The 21210-nt window shown below is 43.6% G+C and overlaps 10 protein-coding genes across 10 annotated transcripts; 7 read left to right on the top strand and 3 right to left on the bottom strand.

The window, feature by feature from the left end:
• Positions 1-356: 356 nt before the first annotated feature.
• On the top strand, positions 357-1053 carry V865_002947 (uncharacterized protein; the record flags this gene model as incomplete). The annotated part of the gene is made up of 3 exons (XM_066226746.1): positions 357-399; positions 473-638; positions 699-1053. The coding sequence occupies 3 exons, from the start codon at positions 357-359 to the stop codon at positions 1051-1053; spliced, it is 564 nt and encodes a 187-aa protein (XP_066082843.1).
• A 393-nt stretch (positions 1054-1446) lies between these two features.
• V865_002946 (uncharacterized protein) lies at positions 1447-2055 on the top strand (the record flags this gene model as incomplete). Its single annotated transcript, XM_066226745.1, has 4 exons — positions 1447-1501; positions 1606-1724; positions 1806-1849; positions 1899-2055. 4 exons carry the CDS (start codon positions 1447-1449, stop codon positions 2053-2055), a joined length of 375 nt encoding a protein of 124 aa, XP_066082842.1.
• Positions 2056-2530: 475 nt separating this feature from the next.
• Positions 2531-5141, bottom strand: V865_002945 (uncharacterized protein; the record flags this gene model as incomplete). Its single annotated transcript, XM_066226744.1, has 10 exons — positions 2531-2800; positions 2968-3285; positions 3380-3510; positions 3588-3983; positions 4067-4169; positions 4219-4341; positions 4414-4489; positions 4549-4704; positions 4774-4939; positions 5003-5141. 10 exons carry the CDS (start codon positions 5139-5141, stop codon positions 2531-2533), a joined length of 1878 nt encoding a protein of 625 aa, XP_066082841.1.
• A 361-nt stretch (positions 5142-5502) lies between these two features.
• V865_002944 (uncharacterized protein) lies at positions 5503-6099 on the top strand (the record flags this gene model as incomplete). Its single annotated transcript, XM_066226743.1, has 3 exons — positions 5503-5509; positions 5576-5856; positions 6064-6099. 3 exons carry the CDS (start codon positions 5503-5505, stop codon positions 6097-6099), a joined length of 324 nt encoding a protein of 107 aa, XP_066082840.1.
• Positions 6100-6865: 766 nt separating this feature from the next.
• On the top strand, positions 6866-7621 carry V865_002943 (uncharacterized protein; the record flags this gene model as incomplete). The annotated part of the gene is made up of 3 exons (XM_066226742.1): positions 6866-6911; positions 7014-7098; positions 7231-7621. The coding sequence occupies 3 exons, from the start codon at positions 6866-6868 to the stop codon at positions 7619-7621; spliced, it is 522 nt and encodes a 173-aa protein (XP_066082839.1).
• Positions 7622-8231: 610 nt separating this feature from the next.
• Positions 8232-10874, bottom strand: V865_002942 (uncharacterized protein; the record flags this gene model as incomplete). Its single annotated transcript, XM_066226741.1, has 10 exons — positions 8232-8353; positions 8436-8492; positions 8578-8756; positions 8864-9584; positions 9677-9760; positions 9852-9964; positions 10043-10100; positions 10160-10288; positions 10447-10677; positions 10757-10874. 10 exons carry the CDS (start codon positions 10872-10874, stop codon positions 8232-8234), a joined length of 1812 nt encoding a protein of 603 aa, XP_066082838.1.
• Positions 10875-11217: 343 nt separating this feature from the next.
• On the top strand, positions 11218-11505 carry V865_002941 (uncharacterized protein; the record flags this gene model as incomplete). The annotated part of the gene is made up of 1 exon (XM_066226740.1): positions 11218-11505. One exon carries the CDS (start codon positions 11218-11220, stop codon positions 11503-11505), a length of 288 nt encoding a protein of 95 aa, XP_066082837.1.
• Positions 11506-11620: 115 nt separating this feature from the next.
• V865_002940 (uncharacterized protein) lies at positions 11621-12244 on the top strand (the record flags this gene model as incomplete). The annotated part of the gene is made up of 1 exon (XM_066226739.1): positions 11621-12244. The coding sequence occupies one exon, from the start codon at positions 11621-11623 to the stop codon at positions 12242-12244; it is 624 nt and encodes a 207-aa protein (XP_066082836.1).
• A 199-nt stretch (positions 12245-12443) lies between these two features.
• Positions 12444-17249, bottom strand: V865_002939 (uncharacterized protein; the record flags this gene model as incomplete). The annotated part of the gene is made up of 20 exons (XM_066226738.1): positions 12444-12631; positions 12687-12864; positions 12936-13013; positions 13081-13383; positions 13455-13702; positions 13773-13971; positions 14026-14607; positions 14667-14868; positions 14929-15065; positions 15116-15215; positions 15273-15590; positions 15650-15936; positions 16006-16086; positions 16137-16430; positions 16499-16677; positions 16741-16863; positions 16938-16996; positions 17059-17101; positions 17164-17188; positions 17247-17249. 20 exons carry the CDS (start codon positions 17247-17249, stop codon positions 12444-12446), a joined length of 3627 nt encoding a protein of 1208 aa, XP_066082835.1.
• A 374-nt stretch (positions 17250-17623) lies between these two features.
• V865_002938 (uncharacterized protein) lies at positions 17624-21060 on the top strand (the record flags this gene model as incomplete). Its single annotated transcript, XM_066226737.1, has 14 exons — positions 17624-17658; positions 17719-17850; positions 17916-18008; positions 18069-18257; positions 18549-19086; positions 19147-19352; positions 19433-19457; positions 19528-19608; positions 19678-20043; positions 20122-20394; positions 20480-20635; positions 20732-20807; positions 20885-20970; positions 21037-21060. 14 exons carry the CDS (start codon positions 17624-17626, stop codon positions 21058-21060), a joined length of 2280 nt encoding a protein of 759 aa, XP_066082834.1.
• Between the last annotated feature and the right edge of the window lie 150 nt (positions 21061-21210).

Here is a 21210-nt window from a genome sequence, read left to right as displayed (position 1 = left end):
AGAATATACCTTCCTCGAGCTTCTACTAACATCACGAATGTTCGACTGATGGACTCTGTCAGATGAGGCATCATCGATCAATCCTTCAGTATGCATCATGTCACAGCGCAAATTTACCGATCAATCAGAGGCGTGTGTGCGCGATACACAGCACACACAATAGAAAGCACGTTTTGATGGTGAATATATCATACTGGTATTACTATTTTTACATCACTGTGTATATACTATAAGCTTCTTCGCCTCCCCAATCCACTCATAATGACGAAGCGTACTTCAACTTCTCCATCCTGATAGCTCACTAGCTATCTCTTCCTATCTCACCATCATCATTTCTTAGTTAACTAATGTTCATGATGCCATTATCAAACTTATTCACCAAACTCAAAAAGCCTTCAGGTAAGTCATATCCCACCAGTTTATCGCAGTGGAGAACCGGAGCTGATGTTATTCCTTCACCGCCATTCTCAAGAAGCTCAAACGGCTAGACAATACGCTCAACAAGCTCGAAATGAAGAGAGGATCATGAGATTAAGAGGCGGATGTTGTTCGGCAAGAGGTGTGAGTGGACTACGTTACCCATTGAACGTACTGAATATCACTGATCAAACTTACATTGATACCCATAGACCAAGTAAGTCAGAATAATCGACCTTTCCATCACTCCATTTCTTTGCTGACGACTTGACATGACGTAGCAAATCATCTCCGTCGGATGGAATTCCACTCCGAGCAGAAGGAGGTACAGAATCAGCAGGCAGAACGGGTGATAGAGGCGAGGGAAGTGGTGAAAATGGTGGTGACGATGGTGCTGATCCCGCTCCTCCCCCTCGTGAGCACAATCACATTCATACTCATCACTCCCATGGCGGCACACACGATCATGGACTAGGTGGATCTCACACTCAAGCTCATCTTGCGGTACCGACTCACGATCACGGTACCACTCCTCATAGTCATCATGATCATTCGTCTTCTTCTGCTTTTGGTGGAGGAGGAGGATTCAGTTCATCTTCTGCTGGAGGGATGGGAGGTGGGATGGGAGGGATGTGATGTATTTCGACAGCTGAAGTAATGGTAAGAGTCAAGCTTAGGTTTTGTATATCAGCGCAATGCACTGTATCATACATACACTACTGTACTGTTGACGGTACAGAGGGGAACGAGCAAAGTCACATCAATCAATTATTTGCCATGTATAGCGAGACCATCACCATCATCATCGTGATCCAGGTCAAGGGGTAAACCGTGGATATCATCATACTCAAATACAATAAAGGTTTCTGCTCAACGACGATCATTCTGTTTTAATTTTTCACACATGTAAACAACAAACACGAGTCAACTTCCACATCGTATGCAGACCAACCGATCATCCATCTATCGATACCCTTCTCAACTCAACAAACTGTACTTTACTCACCTCAACCTTGAACAGCATTCAGAATGAAATACAAACTCTTCAGCAAAACCACAAACATCAGCGTTACTGATACAGCCAGTAAGTTGATCCATCAAACCTTATTCACCATAAGTCGCAATCAGATCTATATCAGGATTCACATGATCTATCTCTTGATTCTGATGGTCGCTGGGACATGATAGCTCAAACCGATGTCGACACCGGAACCAGAGCCAGAACGGGAACCAGGACTGCTGGAGATTATGTCAACTCGTCAAGGTTGGCTTTGAGAGTAAGAGGTGGATGCTGCTCAACCAGAGGAGTGAGTAGCGTACTGTATCTTTGCTTCATGTCACGGATCGATTTCGGAATTGCTGAACACCAATCACCTAATTGTCTGTAGATCGAGTATGTGACTATTCTTCCTCCCACCATCTACCTTACACTGTTCGTTCTGCTCGTGCTGATGTTTAACTTCTCGGTATATTATATGCAGATGGGGTAATCAAGTTCAAGATACCTCCCGAGGCCGATCTTCTCGATCCCGATCTGGGAATTGCGGTGGAGGAGGGGGAGGGTCTTCGGGCGGAGATGGAGGTGGTGGGGGCTGCGGAGGAGGGGGTGGCGGGGGTGGTGGGAATGGAGGTGGATAGGAGAAGAAGGAAGGGTCCAATTCAGAGTTGCATTAAATATGATCAATAAGAAGACGATTCCTCGAGTTTGAATTATGCGACATGTCATTTCATGTACACTGCAAATTATTGCATATATCAATCATATCATAGATATCAGTACTGGTTGACGGAGCCAGTCCTGAGCTTCATCATCATCTTATTCACCCTGACTAACGAGGAATAGTGTTTTGCGGCTGCACTCAAGTCAAAGGAGGAATTTTGCATTGCTCTTCGATCACCGAAATCAGTGCTCAGGAGCAGAGCAAGACAAGATCAGTCGATGCGCAGTCATGAGCAGCACAACTGGTAGTATAATGTGATTGCCAACTGAACACTTTTTGACCAGTACTGTTGTCTGATCAACTCCAGATGCCTTCTTTGTATCTGTCTATAACAATGTAACATCCCGAATATTTCCTTTAACTTACTACGTATACCAAAACACCTTTTCCTTCTATATCGCTTTACTACTCTTACCTCTTCTTTTCCTAAACTTCTTAAATAGATTACTAGCCGCTAACAAGATCGCTGATGATCCAACGACGGCACCGAATATACCAAAAGGTATAGAATCGAATGTTCCACTTGATCTAATAGTCGAATTGCCATTCTGTACAAAGTGCTTGGAACTACCACTACTCCCACGACTGATTAACGGTGTAGTTCCTGATAGGATGGTTTGGACTTTGATAAATATAGATTCGATGATAGGTTTATTATCGTCCTATTACGTTGATACCGAAAAATAAATATTAGCTCGAGTGATCAGTTCATCAATCTGATTGAGGAGATTACGACATGGTGGAAAACACAAATAACAAATCTTGTCAATCAGAAACCACAAGGATACAAGACAGTGTATGTCGTATGTCGTGAAATAAATCCACTCACAGCACCTTTCTTCAACCTCCCGCTCAACCCTTCGAAATCCAATTTCAAGCCATCAAAGTTCTTTTTCACTTTCCTACTATTCTGCTCTAAAACCTCCAGCTTGTTGGATAATTCATCTATATCCCTATTTCCTGAGCTTGTTAGTTTCTTTTTCTGCTTGTTCTCCGCGGTGATCTCATGTTCATGCTTATACACTGGTACTGCAAAGTCTTCCTCGTTAATTGGGTTGGTAATTTTTTCAATCTTGTCATTGATTATGTCCATGGCTGAAGTGAGGGCGAATTGGTATGATACTAATGCTTCGGCAATCCTTGCGTCCTACCACCATGCAAAGGTCAGCTCAATATTTTGAAGGATCAAAGTATCATATCGTGAAGAATCACGATAGATCCTCTGCAAATCTAACACTCACAAAAGCAGCTTGCACTACGGGATCTGACGAATCTCCAGAAGCAGCCCTAGCAGCTATAGCTTGAGATGAATCACGGAATCTCCACGGTTTGTATGGTTTCCCATTCTCATCAGGCATGTTCACACAGATGACTAAGCGAGAGCAAGAACAAAACCATCAATCTCCGTGTTTCGTCCATCGTCCCGTTTGGGGACATGACCAGACTCACTATGCTGTACTTCGCCATTCACAAAATCATTTTGGAAAGTACCCTTTGCACTACCTCTATTAATCAAGAACGCAGTGGGTTTACCATTCTCAGGAGCCTTGGGACATCTAGCTCCATTGACACCTCTAAATTTCGCATCCTCATGAACGGTATTTCGTAAGACAGTGAAACTCGTTGCGGACGATACGACGATCCCATAACCGAAATGATCACCTTCCAGGTAATTGTCCGTGACTGATCCCGAGTGAACGGTGGATTCCGTATCGTCAGACCATGATGATGGACCGATGACTATGCCGACTGTGAAGAATCGACCGAATGCGTGAAGGTGGTTGTGGTGGACGTTTACGAGCATGTAGTCGCCTTGCCATGGGTCATAGTCGACCAAATTTATTCCTGCGAATAGAGTGGTGTGTTAGGAGGACTTCTTGATGGAGTATGGAGGAAGATAGAGATTTCGGCTGAAGAAGACAACACACCTCCTAGAACTACCCTGGTCCTAGAGTAGACATGATTATTCCTCACTTCACTTCCTGCCGAACCGAAGAGCACGATCGCACCATCTGTCGTATCATATACGATCTGTCATACAAGGTTAGACGGTGATTTCGACATGACACCATACACTCACATTCTTTTCCACCAACGAATCTTTACAAGCCAAACTTATACCGTCCGATCTGGGATTACCAAAAGGAGGTTCCAATTCATTCTGTCCATCATAGTCGTCATCCCATTCTTCACCACATGGTCCCTATCATCAAACGGGACTCGTTCAGCTACACTTCTCTCTAGGACAGTGATGAATGGTGAGGTCGTAACTTACAATTTCGTTATTTATAACTTTACCATACCTGCATTGTTTCCTATCACCTTCTCGGAAATGTAAAGCACTCCACCCTCTGTCAATCAATCATCAGCAAGACGCTCAAAGCGTAATACCGGACTGGATTGGACTCACCTCGGTTCATACAATTTACAATCCCTCACAACCTGTCTCTCGGCATTTCCAACTTCGATCAAAGCGTCACCTTTTGGTATCCTCAGTAGTTGAGGTCTATTCCCATCTACTATGAGTGATTTGATAGTAGCGTAAGAACACTGTTGACAGTCGGCCCTGCGAAATCAAACCAACTATCAGCCTGCGATCTCCGATACATTCCCCTCTACATGAGATGATACCCACCTGATAGCTGCAGATTGATCTGGACCTTCCACGATCAACATCGCCCTATTCAACCCCTTCTCGTCATTCTCGGTTGTTAGCGTCTGCTTCTCCGCGGTGAAAAGGATAGAAGAATTGAGTCGATGGACTGATCCAGAACATAATGTGACGGTCGTTCCTGCGCCTCCTGTATATGCGGACGGTATTCAGCAAGCTCCAAATCGATACTCAAGGAGATCAATCGGCTCACCTCTCGAGAATGCAGCGTTGATCGGCACCTCGTTACCTGACGGTATACATGTCTTGGTGGTTTGAGGTCGCTGGACATCCTGAGCTGAAGAGAGGAGTGGTAGGAGGAATAGCGGTAGGGAAAGGGACGAGATGAGCATCTTGAGGAGGAGTTATATCTTCATCGATCCGATCCTCTTCATAGGATGTTCAGATGATCTGAAATAAAGCTAGAAGAGTCTGTTGTTATCGACTTTCCCATATGATTTCTTTCCTATAGACGCGTGAGGATTCATCTAAAGTAGGAATGAGGGATTCAGGATAATAACAATCCAATGAATGAATGATTCAGGAACAATTATGTCTAATCTTTACACCCAGCGGAACCAAATTTTTCCATCAAAACTTGAGATACGAGTACAGTACGATGAGAGCTAAGTACTCTGGACTATTCATCAATCATCATCATCTCTCCAAGTTCACTGTACATACAGCACATAAGCCAGCAACCACCCACCCACAATGTCAGGTATGTAGTCTAAACCACCAGGTGTGCTGAGTCGCCTATAGCTGATATCGTAATGTTGACACGCAGGATCGACCGAAGCAGGCCCATCAACCTCCGTCCCCTCTTTTCCCTCAGGAGGGAACGACAGTGGTATACCTGTCCAACCATCTAAAATAGCCAAGAACTCCAGATTGCCAGCAACGATGGTCAACCCTTCTAGTGGACAGATTCAGAAATCTCAGAAGAAGAATTCGAAGAATAAACAGGTATCGAAGAAGCAGAAAGCAAGGAATGAAAAGGGAAAAGAAAGGGCGATAGAGCTGAGTGAGAAATTAGGCAATAAAGTGAAAGAGAGAGAGGAGAAGAAGGTGAGTCTGGTCTTTCGTACAAAACCGGCATTCAAAAATAGTAGACATCAATTCTGTGGACCATAAAAAGCTCTCTTTTCAAGTCTGGAGGATTGATAAATGACTACATCCCGTTGATCTAGAAGTGATCCCTTTGATCTTCGGAATGGTCTCTTCTACTTCACGTGGCGTTGCAGAATGCTGATTATACGTTCATTCACTTCACAGGCAAAGAGACAGAGAGCCAAGAAGGCATGGGAGTGAGCGTGAATGGAAATATAGTAGGATACCGGGGGAAGTACCGCTTAGACCATGTAACATACTGTATGTAATATTGTGTGTATTCGTCTCTAGCATTAATTGATCATTGCGGATATTGGCAAGATCGGAATCAACTCATTATACGACGTTATACGACAATTACAAATCATAAACTGTGTAGGATGGACCGATGACACCCATCAATAGGTCATCCTCACAACAGAGCTGATGTCTGACGAACGTTTTTGAGTACTGTTCCAGACAATCCGTGACTAAGGCAAGCAGGCAAGAGGAATGACAGATCTTTTGCAAATCTTCATGTCCAATGTTCACTGATACTCGTGCTTATTCAACTTGAAACACCTATCACCCCACGCACAGACATAGCGCACCAAAAATAACAGGATACGAATCCCGCCGGCATCAGCGTAACAACAGCACGTTGAAGCAACTCGCCATACTTGACTTTTATACCATCCTTTGGACTGACAGACTAACGCAGATCCAGACCCATCAAATACCCACCCACCATCAAAACGTTTGATAAGGCTTATACCCACAAGATAACAAACGTTTACGACTACGAACGACTAGGGAAAACTCGGAGGTCGATTAAGAGGACAACAACGGTATATATAGATAACCTATCTCGAAGGGATGGTCAGATTCAATTCCTCTTCGATGAGAGATCAGTCAACATCAAAACACCAATACTGAAAATAATACTTACTCAAGAGCGTATCCAGCTCATCACAAGTCAAACGTAAATATGGGTGTATTCGATTCTATCAGAAGGGGATCATCTTCTTTCAAAGGTGAGTAAATAATCAGTCAGTCTTGCCACCCGGTCGACTTCTTTGCTATCCTATTGTTTATGTCTGACACTACTTATCACTAACTTTTATACTGGATTTCAGACACTTCATTTATCCGACCTACCAGATCAAGGACGACCACCACCACATCAACAGGTTACTCGTCAAGATATTCTTCTGCCCCTACGTGAGTGTCACCTTGTTCAGGTCATCCTTTTTCCTATACGACTAGTATAACATCACAATATACATATAATTATATATAGATATACATGTTGAATGGAGGATGAACTGATTCTTCACTTACTACCCATCTCAGCTCACGATGTCCTTCTCCAATCTCACGTACTCGCTCTGACGAACTCTCTTCAATCATCTCCCGATCAGTCCAATACCCAATTCCAACTTCGACTGCTTCTCCCGGAGAACCCAAGTCTAGTCAAAGCATGGATTTAAGCTTAGCAAGGATCAGATCGAACTTTTCTTCCTTATCTACCAAGCTCAAATCTCATAAACAACTTGACCTCAATCTCAATCAAGATCAGAAGAAAAAAGGTGGACCAGAAGGATTCCGATCATTTGTTCAAAATGCCAAAAATCAAAATCCAAATTACAGAAAAGAGAAATTACAAATTATGAAACCTGTTTCTTCTAAAGATGGATTTGGGTGGTTGATGGATAGGAAAAGGAATGATTGGGTTGATGAGTGAATTAGGTAATATACACTGTATTTACTATACTGTACATAATGACGGGTATCGAAAGATAAGTCACACATTATAACGGATATAGATATAGATATACTCCACTGTAATAACTATACAAACGGCCTCAAAGAAGAACATGTATAATGAAGGTAATATAGAAGAACATTAGATTCGTATGACGTTGATAGATCTTACTATAAATAGAGACTCATGAATGACCACTGCTCAATACATTGTGATAAAAATTACAAAATCGCCGAATGAGTTTCTGACTGCTTCTTTTCGTATCAACAGACAAAGCGATCCGAATCATGCTAAATTGAACGTTGATCGTTAAAAAAAAAAACATTAAACCACATCATGACGTTTGACATCCATTAAACGAGATTACTTTCAGCTACAAACTATATATACAATGCGAAAAACTACTTCTCATCCACTATCATCCCACGAATATCCAATCCATCTGAGGATCTAAGGATCTGAGCAATTCTTCTTGTATATATCTTGATATAATCTGTATCCGATTTATTCTTATAAAACCTTAAATGTATAGCTAGAACTATCATATAAACAATGCTTGTACCTTAATTTTCATCTGGTTTCTCTACGTTTACTTCTCATCATGTTTTCGTAAAAAATCAGAAACGTAGAAATCGCCATTAAGACTTAACAAATTAGCTATTCTAGGATGAACTTCGACGTGGAATGTATCCCATGGGAAAGATTCGCCGTCTGTTGTCGGAAATCAGAACGATAAACTTAGTCAGTTCTACCGACAATCGATATAGGAAAGATTAAAAGAAGAATTACATACCTATTGTGAAGATTGATTGTTTCGCTTTATCTAGATTCTCAACTATGAATGCTGATACTATACATCATCGTATCATATCATATCAGTATGTGTCATAGGATAAACAAGATAGATAGGTATGTAGTTCAGGTTGAAAACTTACCCTTGTAGTAATGTTGACATTCCAACCAATACGCTTCACCTTTCTCTGCACCCGTTATAGCATTCGCCATCATCATCCTCGGGACAATCGATTGGACTACCACGTCGATTAGACCGTCCCCTGAGATGGAGACGGGCCATTGCATTAGATCTCGGGCGACCCAGGGCATCATACCGGCGCTGTAAAAAGAGCAAGCAAGGTCAGTAAAGGTTCGTCTGCGTACATGTACCTGGGAGGAAAGAGGGTAAAGCAAAGCGGTGATGATTCAAAAAATCAATTCACTCACTAGAAGTACAATACACCTTCCCCATCTATCCAGTCTCCCTTCTTCACTGCATTCTGTGTGTTGATACTGTTCCCACCGTTGACAGTTGAACTCCTGTTACCCCTTAGAGAACCTTTCGATGATCTTTTGAGGGTTGATTTGGGTAAAGCACCAGAACTATCGATCGTTATCCATGTCGAATCAGGTTGCAGGGGTTTAGCATCCGGTATAGGTCCATGATCAGGTACGTATTCTTTCTCTGCTCCTTCTACCCTACTTGCCCCGGTGATCATGTCGTTTGTATCTGTACTTCCATTCCCATTTCCATTCGCATGTCCATCTTCTGGTAAAGGAGTTTTCGCTCCATCCCCCTCACTCTTCTTAGTTCCGATACTGCCACTGATATTCAACCCGTTCATCCCATTCACTAAAGGATTCGTACCCCCACCCCACACTTTATCATCTTTGATTGTCCTCTGCTTCACTCTATCCCTAGCTTTCCTAGCCATCGAAATTTTATCGTCCTCAACGACTTTCAAATGTATCTTCGTTTTACAGTTCTTGTTATTCGCTATACCCCTTAGGAACCCATATAAGAATCTATTATCGCCCATCCACCTTAAGTGCTCGGTGCCGATATCGAGATCTACCATCAGTCCGAGGGCTGTGGACAGGAAGCAGAATCTCCGTTGTAAAGAGGGGAGGAGGAGGACCGAACATAGGTCGATAGGAAGGGTTTGGCCTGTGAGTCGATAGAAAGACAAGTCAGTAACGGAAAGGATCGGCGACTCTAGTATGATAGATGACTCTATTGTTTCAGGTACTGGTACTGACCTTTGAGGATGTTTAGCGTTGCTAGGGGTATGTTGAAAGTATCCTTCACACCGAACAAATTCGTACAGACAGCATTGGCGGAACCTATCGAGATCATACAGTAGATTACACATGTCAGCTCGAAATGGAGATTGTGTAGGTAGAGAAGCTGCCAGTAATGTAAAGGGATACATACCCGTCGGTATAGGTGCGATAGGGATTTTTAACGCTTTCTTAGCATCTGATCTTGATGCTAGACCATTCAAGACTTCGTATACTAGTCCATCACCCGATGCAGTTGCGATGACACTGAGAGTTTGATCAATAAATTTCAGTTCTCTCACATATACCATAAACAAGTAGGTAGACTATCCCTTGGACACTTACTCATAATCTAGTTCAATCGAATTAGTGATTTCTTCAGCATGTAACCTATGTGTCGTTTCTTCAGCATTTCCATCCATCAGCTATACATCATTTCCAATTGGATGTGATTCGACTTACCCCTCAGATCTGTCTGACATTCTGCAGCTTGTAGAATTGGTAATACAGTATCATGTACTATACTTTTCGCTTTCCCTTTACCTCCCACTGGGTTGACGAGTAGTAAGACTTTCTTATTTCGTTTTATGCCTGCATTGGACATAGTGAATCATTAGCTTTGGAATCATCCTATAAGTTCTTATACAACTTTCATGTGAATCACTAAGCCAAGTCCATCTCCACAGACAAATGCACAGATCCCTCGCTCTTTCTGTGTCAATCAAACCATTAAGAAACAACTTACTCACCTTTATAAGCCAATCCCATGGTATTCTCACACCACTCCTCAGCCTCGGGTACATTGATAGGCTCGACGAGTACATGCAATTTCGTCAATTTCAAGGATGTCGAATTTCCACTTGGATTTCCTAGAGTATGTAAATCCAATCTACGGTTTTGATCTAATCCTTTCCCTTTGTTGTTGGATAGTTTGGCCAGGAGGAAGTTTCGTATAGGCGTTGACAGCAGTCTCTTCGGGGCTGAATTTCCATTTGTGAATTATCAGTGTCACCCAAGCTGAAGATGAGGATTTCTAGGTTGGACGGTGGGTCAACTTACGTCTACCATCTCTTGATAATTGAAGTACATCCAATCTACCCTCTTCAACGGTCAATAATCCCCTCTTGTCGTTGTGCAATATCACAGGCAAGTCCTGATGTCTTGATATAGCTGCCATGTTGGATGATACCTTCTGTGAGGAGATACGATGGCGATGGCAGGGGGACTAAGGAAGGGCAGGTGTTATATGTTGGATGATAATATATCTCCTTACGACTAACTTAAATGGTCATCTCATCTCGGTCACCGTCCACATCCTAAAGCCGGAGATGATCATAGCAGATCTCAGTGATCATTGCGAGATTAAGATTAAATCATGATATCATCACTTTTCTGTACTGTATTGTCCAAGAACACAGATAAGCTACGAGCTGGTTCCCGCCCGACTCGAGCATCTTTTCTACTCATCACCACCCCAAGTCCATAATACCACCTCAAGACGACCGCGAGTCAACGATGAGATGTCCAACCAACATGATTCCGCAGCAGTGACCCCACATCGACCCAATAAAACCGGCAAGATATCATCCGGATCAGGATCGTTTGCCATCTCTTTACCATCTACCTCCTCATCCACTCAGAATGTCACTTCATCTACCAAACCTCGATTCTCCACACTATCCGCTGCATACCCCCTCAAACTTCTCACTCCCTCCGCACTGCCTTCTCAACCTTCCAGTCTAGGTATACTATACACACTAGCCTATGGAGGTGGATTAGTATCAGGTGATCTAATCTCTACGGGGTGAAGTAGGAAAGGGATGTGGGTTGGTGATGTTGACGCAGGGAAGTACGAAAGTCTACAAGAGACGTCCAGGTATAAGACCTAAATCGTCAAATACCATTAAAACGACACAAGGGGAAATGACAAAACAACGTTTACATATCACCATCCAACCCGAGGGCTTGTTGTTGTTGTTGCCAGATTCGATAAGTCCTTTTTCCAAATCGAAATATACTCAACATCAACGATTCGTCTTGCCATCCGATTGTACCGGATCAGCCCTGATTTTAGATTGGGTAAATTCCGGTAGAGGTTTGCAAGATCAACAGAGAGAAACCGAGATTTGGTCAATGGATTATTACGATTCGACAAACGAGGTTTATATGGGCAATGAATTGCTCATGAGAGAAAGGATGGTATTAGATAACCAACATTCAATGACCACAACAGGAAACTCAGAACTTCGGATAGCGCAAAGTCTCGCACCATATCATGTATATTCGACTATACTCTTTATAGGACCAAAATTCGAAAAGCTTACAGCATACCTTAAATCCAAATCGAACACCACTAGACAATATCAGTTGAAATCCCCACAAGAACTCATATGGTCTTATAGCGAGACTGATCAGAAGTATAATGCAGGTGTGATTAGGATTGCTTCAGTAGAGATCGAACAGACTAGAATATGGTTGAGAGAGGTATTGGTGTCTGCGGGGATCAAGGGTTTGGTAGGTGAGGGGATATGGCCTAGGTGTCTGTGAGGAGTTGATTAAGAGGATGTTGTGACTTTGTGACTTTGTACATAACTTTGCGTAGACGATAGAGGCGATTGTGACAATTGCAGAGAGAACTTAATTTATACCTTGCATATACATACAACCCTATAGGAAAAAGGTATACCCAGAAATGTATAATATAATAAACATGCCAAACCGATTCGAAAGATGATATGTTTCTCATCTATATTTGCCCAACTTGAGCCGAAGTCTCTACGAAATCACTCGCACTCGTCTTATCAATCACCACTATATTACTGACTTTCTGCGAATCGAATATCACACCGTAAAACTTATCCGCTTGAGCCAACATCTCAGATTTGAAGGTGGTCGTGATGAACTGAGCTTTGGAGGATAAATCATGTATCATACCTGATATCGTTAATCGTTAGCTGTAGACCCAGTCGATGGTAGCAACCCAACTCACTAGCTACAGCAGTCCTATATTGAGCATCTAGATTCGCATCAATCTCATCGAAAAGATAGAACGGCGCAGGATCACATTTCTGGATGGAAAATACCAAAGCGAGGGCGACGAGCGATTTCTGTCCACCTGATAGTTGCTGGATACGTTGTCCTTCATCTGCTTTGGAGTTGAACGAGACCTAAATAATTGATCGAACATGATTACATTTGGTGAGTTGTGACCATGACGCATTTCGATGATTCAACTCACTCTGATAGATACACCAGTATAATTATCAATCTCAGACTTCTCTCGGCCTACAGGTCCGGACTCCTCTGATTCCTCATCCTACACATGTATAGTACACATCGATAAGCTAATGACCCGAGACGTTGACAGGTGAACTCCAACTTACGATATACCCTTCAATCCTCTTCTGCATGACCAATTCCCCTCTACCAGCGGGAACCAACTTCTCAAACACTTCTTCGAAATACCTTGAAACCTGCTTGAAGGTCCGCTCGATCGCTTCATCTTTACGTTGATCAAGGGTAACAATGAGCTCCTCGATCTTTTCGGCAGATTCGTCCAATTCTTCCCTACGAGCTAAGAGTTCGTCTCGCTGTTTGGTGAAATTGTTATATTGCTCAAATGCCTTCTTGTTCACGTGGGCGTATTTCTTCAACCCTTCGGTAACTTTGTGTAATCGTTTGACGATCTGTTCCAGGATGAAGTCGCAGGAGTCAGCTGAGCTCTCGCATACTGATTGATGGGGATGGACTCATTCACCTTGTTAGGACTTTGATCCATGTACTTAGTGAATGCCTCTTCTGGCAATACACCCAGATCTCTGATCTTGTTATTACATTCCTCCCTTCTGTTAATCAAGGTCTGTCTCTTGGTCAAGTATCTCTCCGCGTTCTTCTGGACCCTCATGATAGCTCGAGTATTTTCAAGTTGCTCCGACTGAACTCTATCGAGGTTCTCTGTCAATTTTGCGATCTCGGAAGTAAGTTCTTCGATTCGATTCTCGCTCTCTGTACCATACCACAGTGGCGAAAAGTTAGCTCAAAGACTGACCGCGGCCCGGAAACAGAGCTGACCCACCTGTCACTTGTTCACTTAAATCTTCGATTGATCTTATGAGATTCCTCAATTCCGTATTTCTCAATTCCACTTCACCGGCCTGCAGCACACCACTCCCAGCATCACCTTCCATCTGGTCCAGTCTCGCTCTGAGTTCCTCTCGTCTCCTTCGTAAGCTCTCGGTCAACTCGATCTCGAGTCTATTTCGTTCACCGGTGACCTATCCAGAAACGATAAGCTACTTCGATTGGTGCCCTGTGACGATTCAGCTCACCTTAGTCCTAGCCTGAGTAGCTTCCAATAAAGCTTTCTTCTGCTCCTCAGCATCCTGTGTCAATTCCTCTAATTGCGCCACTTCCTCATCTGTCAATCTCTGTCTCATGGGTGCCTTCAACTCTTCCTCATACGATGCTCTTTTGGATCTCGCGTCTCTCAATTCTCCCTCGGCATCTTCCAAAGCCTGTTCCAATTTGTTTACTCTTTCCTTCGCACCCTCCTCATCACGAGCCGTCAAATCTCGCTGAGTAGCCAGGACATTCCTACCGTCGACACTTTGTTTTCGTTTAGCTTCTAACACCTGGATTTGACCCATTGCACGTGAGATGTCCTGCTCAAGCTTGGCAATACCTTCTTTCACTTCTCGATGTCGTTCGGAATCAGTTTCGTAGGTAGTTCGCCATTTCTTGGCTGCTTTGACTGCATCTAGACGTGATCTTCTGACATCGTGATAACCACCGGTCAAAGCACCTTTTCGATCGACTCGATCACCTTCGATAGTCACCGCGTTGAGATTGTGACTTCGGGTGTATTGAGCAGCTGTTTGGAGATCCTCGCAGATGATAGTTCGACCGAATACCTGTTTTTTCTGCAAGAGTCAGCTGATATCTGCATATCGTGCCAGCTCGTTGGACGCACCTGCTCAAATGCCATGATATACTGTCTATCGAATTGAATTTTCTGGATCATCGGTAAAGCGTCGTTCGCCTTGGGATAGATCACCTGTTGGCTTTTCAATCGGTTGAGCGGCATGAAGGTGACTCGTCCACTTTTCTCGCGATTCATCACTTCAAGCAGTTTGGTTACGGTATCGTCGTTATCGACGACGACATGGAACAAACTGTGAGACGAACAGTCAGCAATCGATGTAATGGTTCCTGATAGCGATACCGAATCTTACCTGTTTCCCGCTGTTACTTCAACCGCCGTCTTGTATTTATCTGAAACCTCAAAAAGTTCATACAAAGGTCCATAAACACCATCAAGATTCAATCGCTTGGCAATCGTTCGGACAGCTCGAAGCCCGTTGCTTGTGTCCTATTTCAACGACATCAGCTTCATGCGGTCATTCGATGCATCGCACTAACCTTATCCATCATCCCCAAAATGGACCTTTCAGCCGAATCCATCTCACTCTTAGCGTTAGATACAGTTTGACCAAGCTTGCCGTCTTCTCGCCATAACTCCCTACCAACAGCGTATCAGCTTGGTCATCTGCAAAATTAGCATGAAGTGTATACATACTTTCGTCTTTCCTGCATGCCGTCCAAATTACCTCTCAGCGTGGTGACTTCTTCAGCCATTCTCCTCAGATTGTCTCTTCTTTCATCTTCTTGTCTTGTTCGTTCTCGAGATCGAGCCATGACCTCTGTGAGTTGATCTTTCGCGTTTTCCACATCGGTTCTCAAGGAATCTACTCGTCTTTGCTGGTCGGTCTCATAATCTCTGAGCGACTGAATTTCACCTTGCAAATATCGGTCTCTAGCTGCTTTAGTGTTGAATTGTTGAGCTCGACCTTGTTTGGCGAAAAGAACTGCTAGTTTAGATTGGGTAGTTTCAAGACTACACCATTCATCAGCTTCGTGCGAGTAAGTAAAGTAGGTACGAAGACGATGACTTACGTTTCCCTCGCTTGTCTTTCCTCGGCTATCCTTCTCTCAGCATCTGCAATGAGTCCATCCAATCTTTCGCTCGCTTCTTCGATTCTTTCTTCCAAAGATCGCAATTCTTCTGCGACTTCAGCTCTTCTTTGCTCTCCCGCTTCTCCAGCTGTAGTGAAATCAGCAATGACACACTCGATCTCCGTTCGAGCCCGAACGAGATCGGCCATTTCCGCTTCGTACTGCCTGAGAGCAAGTTGAGTGGTAGATAAGGCATGTTTAGCAGTTGTGAGGGATTCTTCGTATTTCTGCAAGAGTCCATTTGTCAGCTACAAGCACAGATTCACCTAAGGAGGAGTTACAATTGGGTAGCTTACTTGGACTTGTTCCTCCTTCTCGTTGAATTCTTTCCTCTTAGTATTGGAATTATGGATATCTTCTCTTCTTTCCTCTTCGACCTATTCAAGCCAAGTCAGCTAAGATCATCGCCAAGACAAGGGCAGCTCACCTTATCAAGGGCAACCGTAACATCCTCCAAATCTCTCTGATGCAAAGCATATTCCAAACATCTTCTCTCCCTATCTTTCTCCTGATAATCTTTCAGATCTTGCTTTTCCTCATCCAACTCATTCAACCTATCTTCGATCGTCACCAAAATCTCCGCGATCTTATCTCTTTTCGTATCTGTCTCTTCCATCAATCTCGTCGATTCTGCTCTCTTCTGCTCGTACACTTCGGTTCCCGCTACATCCTTCAATAGCCTCAATCGCTCTTTATCCGTCATATTGGTTAGATGAGTGATCTACCGAAGGCACACAAATGGAATAAGCCAAGATTGATTGAAAAGTATAGGAAGGAAGGAGAACTTACTCTACCTTGAGGTACGATATAGTAGGGATTCGACTTTGAGAAACCTGCAGCTTCCAGTAATTGGTCCACTTCAGACCTACTTGCACTCTTTCGGTCCAAGGAATATTCATCCTTCTTCAGACCGATCGTTCGTCGAAGTACTAATTCTGATCGACCAGTGGGGAAACGTCCATCAGAGTCTATAGAATCGGAAAGTCAGTTGAGGCCATTTCTCTCGTAGGAACAGAGGAAAATCAACTGACTATCAAACACAATCTCAACATAAGCTGAGAGGGTAGTAGTGGTAGATGTTCCTTCATGCAGTAGACGTTGTCTTTCCTCCCTGTTCATCTTGGTATATTGATCGGAAAGAACGAATCGAATGGCTACAGGAAGGGTTAGCCTATCTGCTTATCCATGAATGTGCGAAAATCATGCAAAATCAGCAGAAGGGACCTACCTGAGAAGAAGTTTGACTTTCCACTTCCATTTCGTCCTACTACTACATTGTGTGCTGGTCTGCAAGTTGTGGAAATCAGCTATGTATGCCTTGTCAATGGTCGGGGCGGAAATCAGCTCACGAGAATGGATCGACAGCCACTTGATCTCGATAGGACTTGAAGCCTACAAGTGGACTGGTAAGTTCGCCTATGACGGATGAAGAAAGAAGCAAGGAAGGAACATACCCTGAATCGTTATGGTTTTGATGTACTGTCAGATATACACGGTCAGCTACCTACTGTTGTTGGTCGTGAATTTGGCCGCTCACCATCTTGAGAAGCTACAGCTCCACCTGGATAGGGGGTAGTGAGATATCGGAGATGTTGACGGAGGAGACGAGTGAGTGACAAGGAAGAAGGAGGGAAGTAATGTTGAGTTTCAGTTGATGATCAAACGCGTCGGATGGGGAAGCATTTCAGTACGATTAATCTTAGTCCACTCATCCTCATGTTCATCTACCCAGATCGCGTCAACTGGTTACATTACGTAACTCACTGCAATTCTGGGCCTCCACATTTCATTGTTCGATCAGATAGATTCAGTCCGTTTGAGTGGATGAAGAATGTTGGATTCACCTCTTGTCTTGTCTATCAGAATATATCATTCGACACATCTGGCAGATTCGGCGACAGGTCTACCTTCACAATGGACGAAGATGAAGTAGCTTCCATCTTGGGAGAGTGAGCTGTCTGAAGGATAATCCTGTCGATTCAGCTCATTTGTGATTTCATCATTTCTAGGACGAGCACCAATAACCCATCTCTTCGACCTGGCGTACCCAGACGAGGGGAGAATAGAGAGTTCGACACATACTTTGACGGGACTACAGCGGAGTATGATGCTGCCGAAGTGGATTTCCAGGAATTACGAAGGTGAGCTGCACTAATATATTCTGAGGACAATTAGCTAATATGTTTTGATCCATCTGGCGCTATAGAGCTGCTTGGGCGACTTGGCGAACCAGACCTCCTGCTGCTTTAGGGGGGAGCAGTAGCAATAGAGTAGAAGAAGAGGACAATGAGCTAGCTCGGTGAGTCTTAACTCTCAGTGTTCATCCTTTCTAGCTGGAGCTCAGCTGAGAAATACTTAGCGTATTGGCACTTTCCGCTCAAGAGCATTTCTCCCGAACGAATTCTCGTCAACCCTCCGTTGTGGTAGATGATGACGACGAAGATGAGGAACTGAAAAGAGCTATAGCGATGTCAGAAGAAGATGCGAGAGCACCAAAGAGGAGAAAGAGGGAAGAGACGCCGGAAGAGGAGAGGCGTATGCTTGCAGAGTACGTGTTCATTTCCCATGACACATATTTGTCTTATCTCCTCTTCATCCTATATAATCCCATTGAATGCTACTCAATCTGAGCCGCTATGAACTTCGAGTATATGCTCTGGCTCTCTGTTATTGTCACCGTTCATCCTCCTTTTGTCACTAAGCGAAAACCAATTCCAAAGCATATCCAGACGATGAACATGTTCATTAGAAGGACAATCTCATCCAAACGTCTGAGAGTACTCAACGGCTGTCGTGTATCTTTCCAGGCTTGTTATACTCGAGCTAATATTGTCAGTAGAGCCATGGCAGCTTCACTTGCAGAATCCGAACCTGGTCCTTCAAATGACTCAACCCAACAATCCCAAACCTCGACTATCGAATCCACACCAACTTCTACATCAACTACTTCCACACTCGTTGCTGCCCCTTCTATAGAAACCGCCAAGGCGCCAGTACTCAAGATAGGTGGTCAGGTGATTGATCGAGCTCAGTTAGAAAGAGAAAGACGAGAAAGACAAGCAGCACGTCAAGCTGCTTTGTCAGGTACTTCGACTCCAACCACTGCTACACCCACTCCCACCCCTGCCCATACATCTACCGCAGGTCCGTCGAGAATAGCAGGCATGTCATCAATTACCTCTTCGGTATCTAGTGCCGGTCCATCGACACCTCGAGCTAGTCAAAGCTCTTCAATTCATCCTCTTCAGTCTTCCGGCCCTTTCCCCAGCGATGCTGCGGGAGAATATTATCCGAATGGTGAATTGAGGCATGTAGCTTTGAAGATTGGTAATCCTACTACGGAAAGGACATTCTCCCCTGCACAAATAGTTGGTAATGTAAGTGAGCTGATATTCTTCTTCGGCAGAGATAAAGAGTAGCTGATCCCTGGAGAGTAGCACTCTCAAATATCTCTAATTATCATGTCATCCTTCGTGATTGACGATCAATGGGTAATGGGCAAGAACATCTTACCTCCACCCGAACAAGTTCCCACTATTGTAGTACGTCCTCACCCGAAGGATAAACCGGACTACAACGGTAAAATCCAATTGCATCCTAACGGTGAAATGTGGGTTTATCCAAAGATGACGACGGGCTTTGGGTGAGTGATACCTTAACCAGATGGAATAAAGATGAGTGAGCGGGTGAAATCAATTATTTGATGAATTGTTGATTGAACAGGAGTGCGCATATGAAGTACTTTTGGGTGAGCCATCGTATCTGCTAAATCTCAACGATAGCATATATACTAAAGAGTCGATGATACACTTTGCCAGATCTTTTATAAGACGGGTAGGTTGAGAGTAGTAATCTCAACAGCGAACATGGTAGATTACGACTGGGAAGTGATCGAGAACGTGAGCCTGCCCTCCTCGTGCTATCCAATACGTGAAATGAACTAGCTCATCATACCAAAACAATGATAGACAATATTCGTCCAAGATTTCTTACCTTTACCGAAACGAAGTCCACTCCGAAGCGACCTCAGAACCCACGATTTCCCTCTACAATTCGCTCATCTCTTCACTCACACACGTATACATACTGCTTTGCGAAGTTTGATACGTGCCCATCCTAATGGCTCACAGATCCCTTTTACACCGGAGGAAAATTTTGGTGATCTGGCGAAGTACGATTGGAGTAAAGTGAAAGTCAGGCTGGTCCTTAGCATACCAGGGACTTATACCGGCTACGAACAGATCAATAAATTTGGGATAAGTAGATTGGGTAAAGTCTTGAATGAGGAAAGGTGGGCACCTAAGTCGGGTGAACAGTTGGATGTGGAATTTCAAGTGAGCTTTTTCGCTAGTCTTGAAATTTCTGTTCAATGATTCTCAATAGCTGATTGACCGAGCTGTTCTTTTTTTTAGGGATCTTCCTTAGGAACATACAGCCTAGAATGGTTCTCGAAATTCCACTCTTTCATCTCTGGTAAAACCGCTCAACAGATATCGAATAGATCCAAACCTAACGCATGGCCTGAGATCAGAATCTTGTTCCCTACTTTGGCTAATGTGGAAGCGACACAACTTGGTAAAGAAGGGGGAGGAACTATGTTTTGCGGAAAGGCTTTTAATAACGTCACGAGGGGTTTGTTCAGGGATAGTAGGAGTAAGAGAGGAGGGGTCTTGATGCATACTAAGGTGAGCTGATTGAAATTCCCATCTGGTAAAACAGTTCATTAATCGTTGATTGACCTGTTTCATGCTTTTGGGTTGGTTTATGTAGATGCTCATCGCTACGTTCGAACCTGAAGAGAACAAATTGGGTCTTGATAAGTCAGCAACTCCAACTAAATTAACCAAAAGGAAAGTGGATGAATTGAAAGATGAGGTTGGAGGTTGGATATATGTAGGAAGTCATAACTTCTCTCCTTCAGCTTGGGTATGTTCTACGGTTCTTCTTGATGATGAACAGCTGTTCAATGCTTGCCTCCCAGTTGGTGAATGAAAAGCTGAGTAAGAGTTTGGGGCCATTTAGGGTAATGTCGAATTCAAGAAGGACCCTCCTACGTTGAATATCAAGAATTACGAGATCGGAATCGTATTCCCACTTGGTACGTATTCATTCGTTGATTTATCACCCGGCAACTCTCAGACGAGACTGAATCTGTGATGGTCATTATGATTATAGATCGAGACAAGGCGAAAGCTCAAGCAGACAAGGTCGCGCCGTACGTCAGACCTGCTAAAAGATATACCGCGGGAGATGTTCCATGGGTGAGTCGGCTACTTGTTTTGTTAGAAATCTTAGATAAGCTGATGGAGTTTGTTTCGCTGTGGTAGAACCAGTATGCTCATCGAGGATGATAGAGAGTTTTGATCCCGATCGTAAGATTGAATACGGTATTCGGGATTGAAGATGATATGTACATATACATATATATGATCATCACTTGTAATTGTACAATAGCTTGAGTCTCGTCTTCTATGCATTTCATGCCATGTATAACACTCAAC

The sequence above is a fragment of the Kwoniella europaea genome, chromosome 1 (assembly GCF_036810445.1).
Source record: "Kwoniella europaea PYCC6329 chromosome 1, complete sequence".
NCBI lineage: Eukaryota > Fungi > Basidiomycota > Tremellomycetes > Tremellales > Cryptococcaceae > Kwoniella > Kwoniella europaea.
Note: the sequence above shows the minus strand (reverse complement) of the source record. Positions and strands in the feature narration are given on the sequence as shown.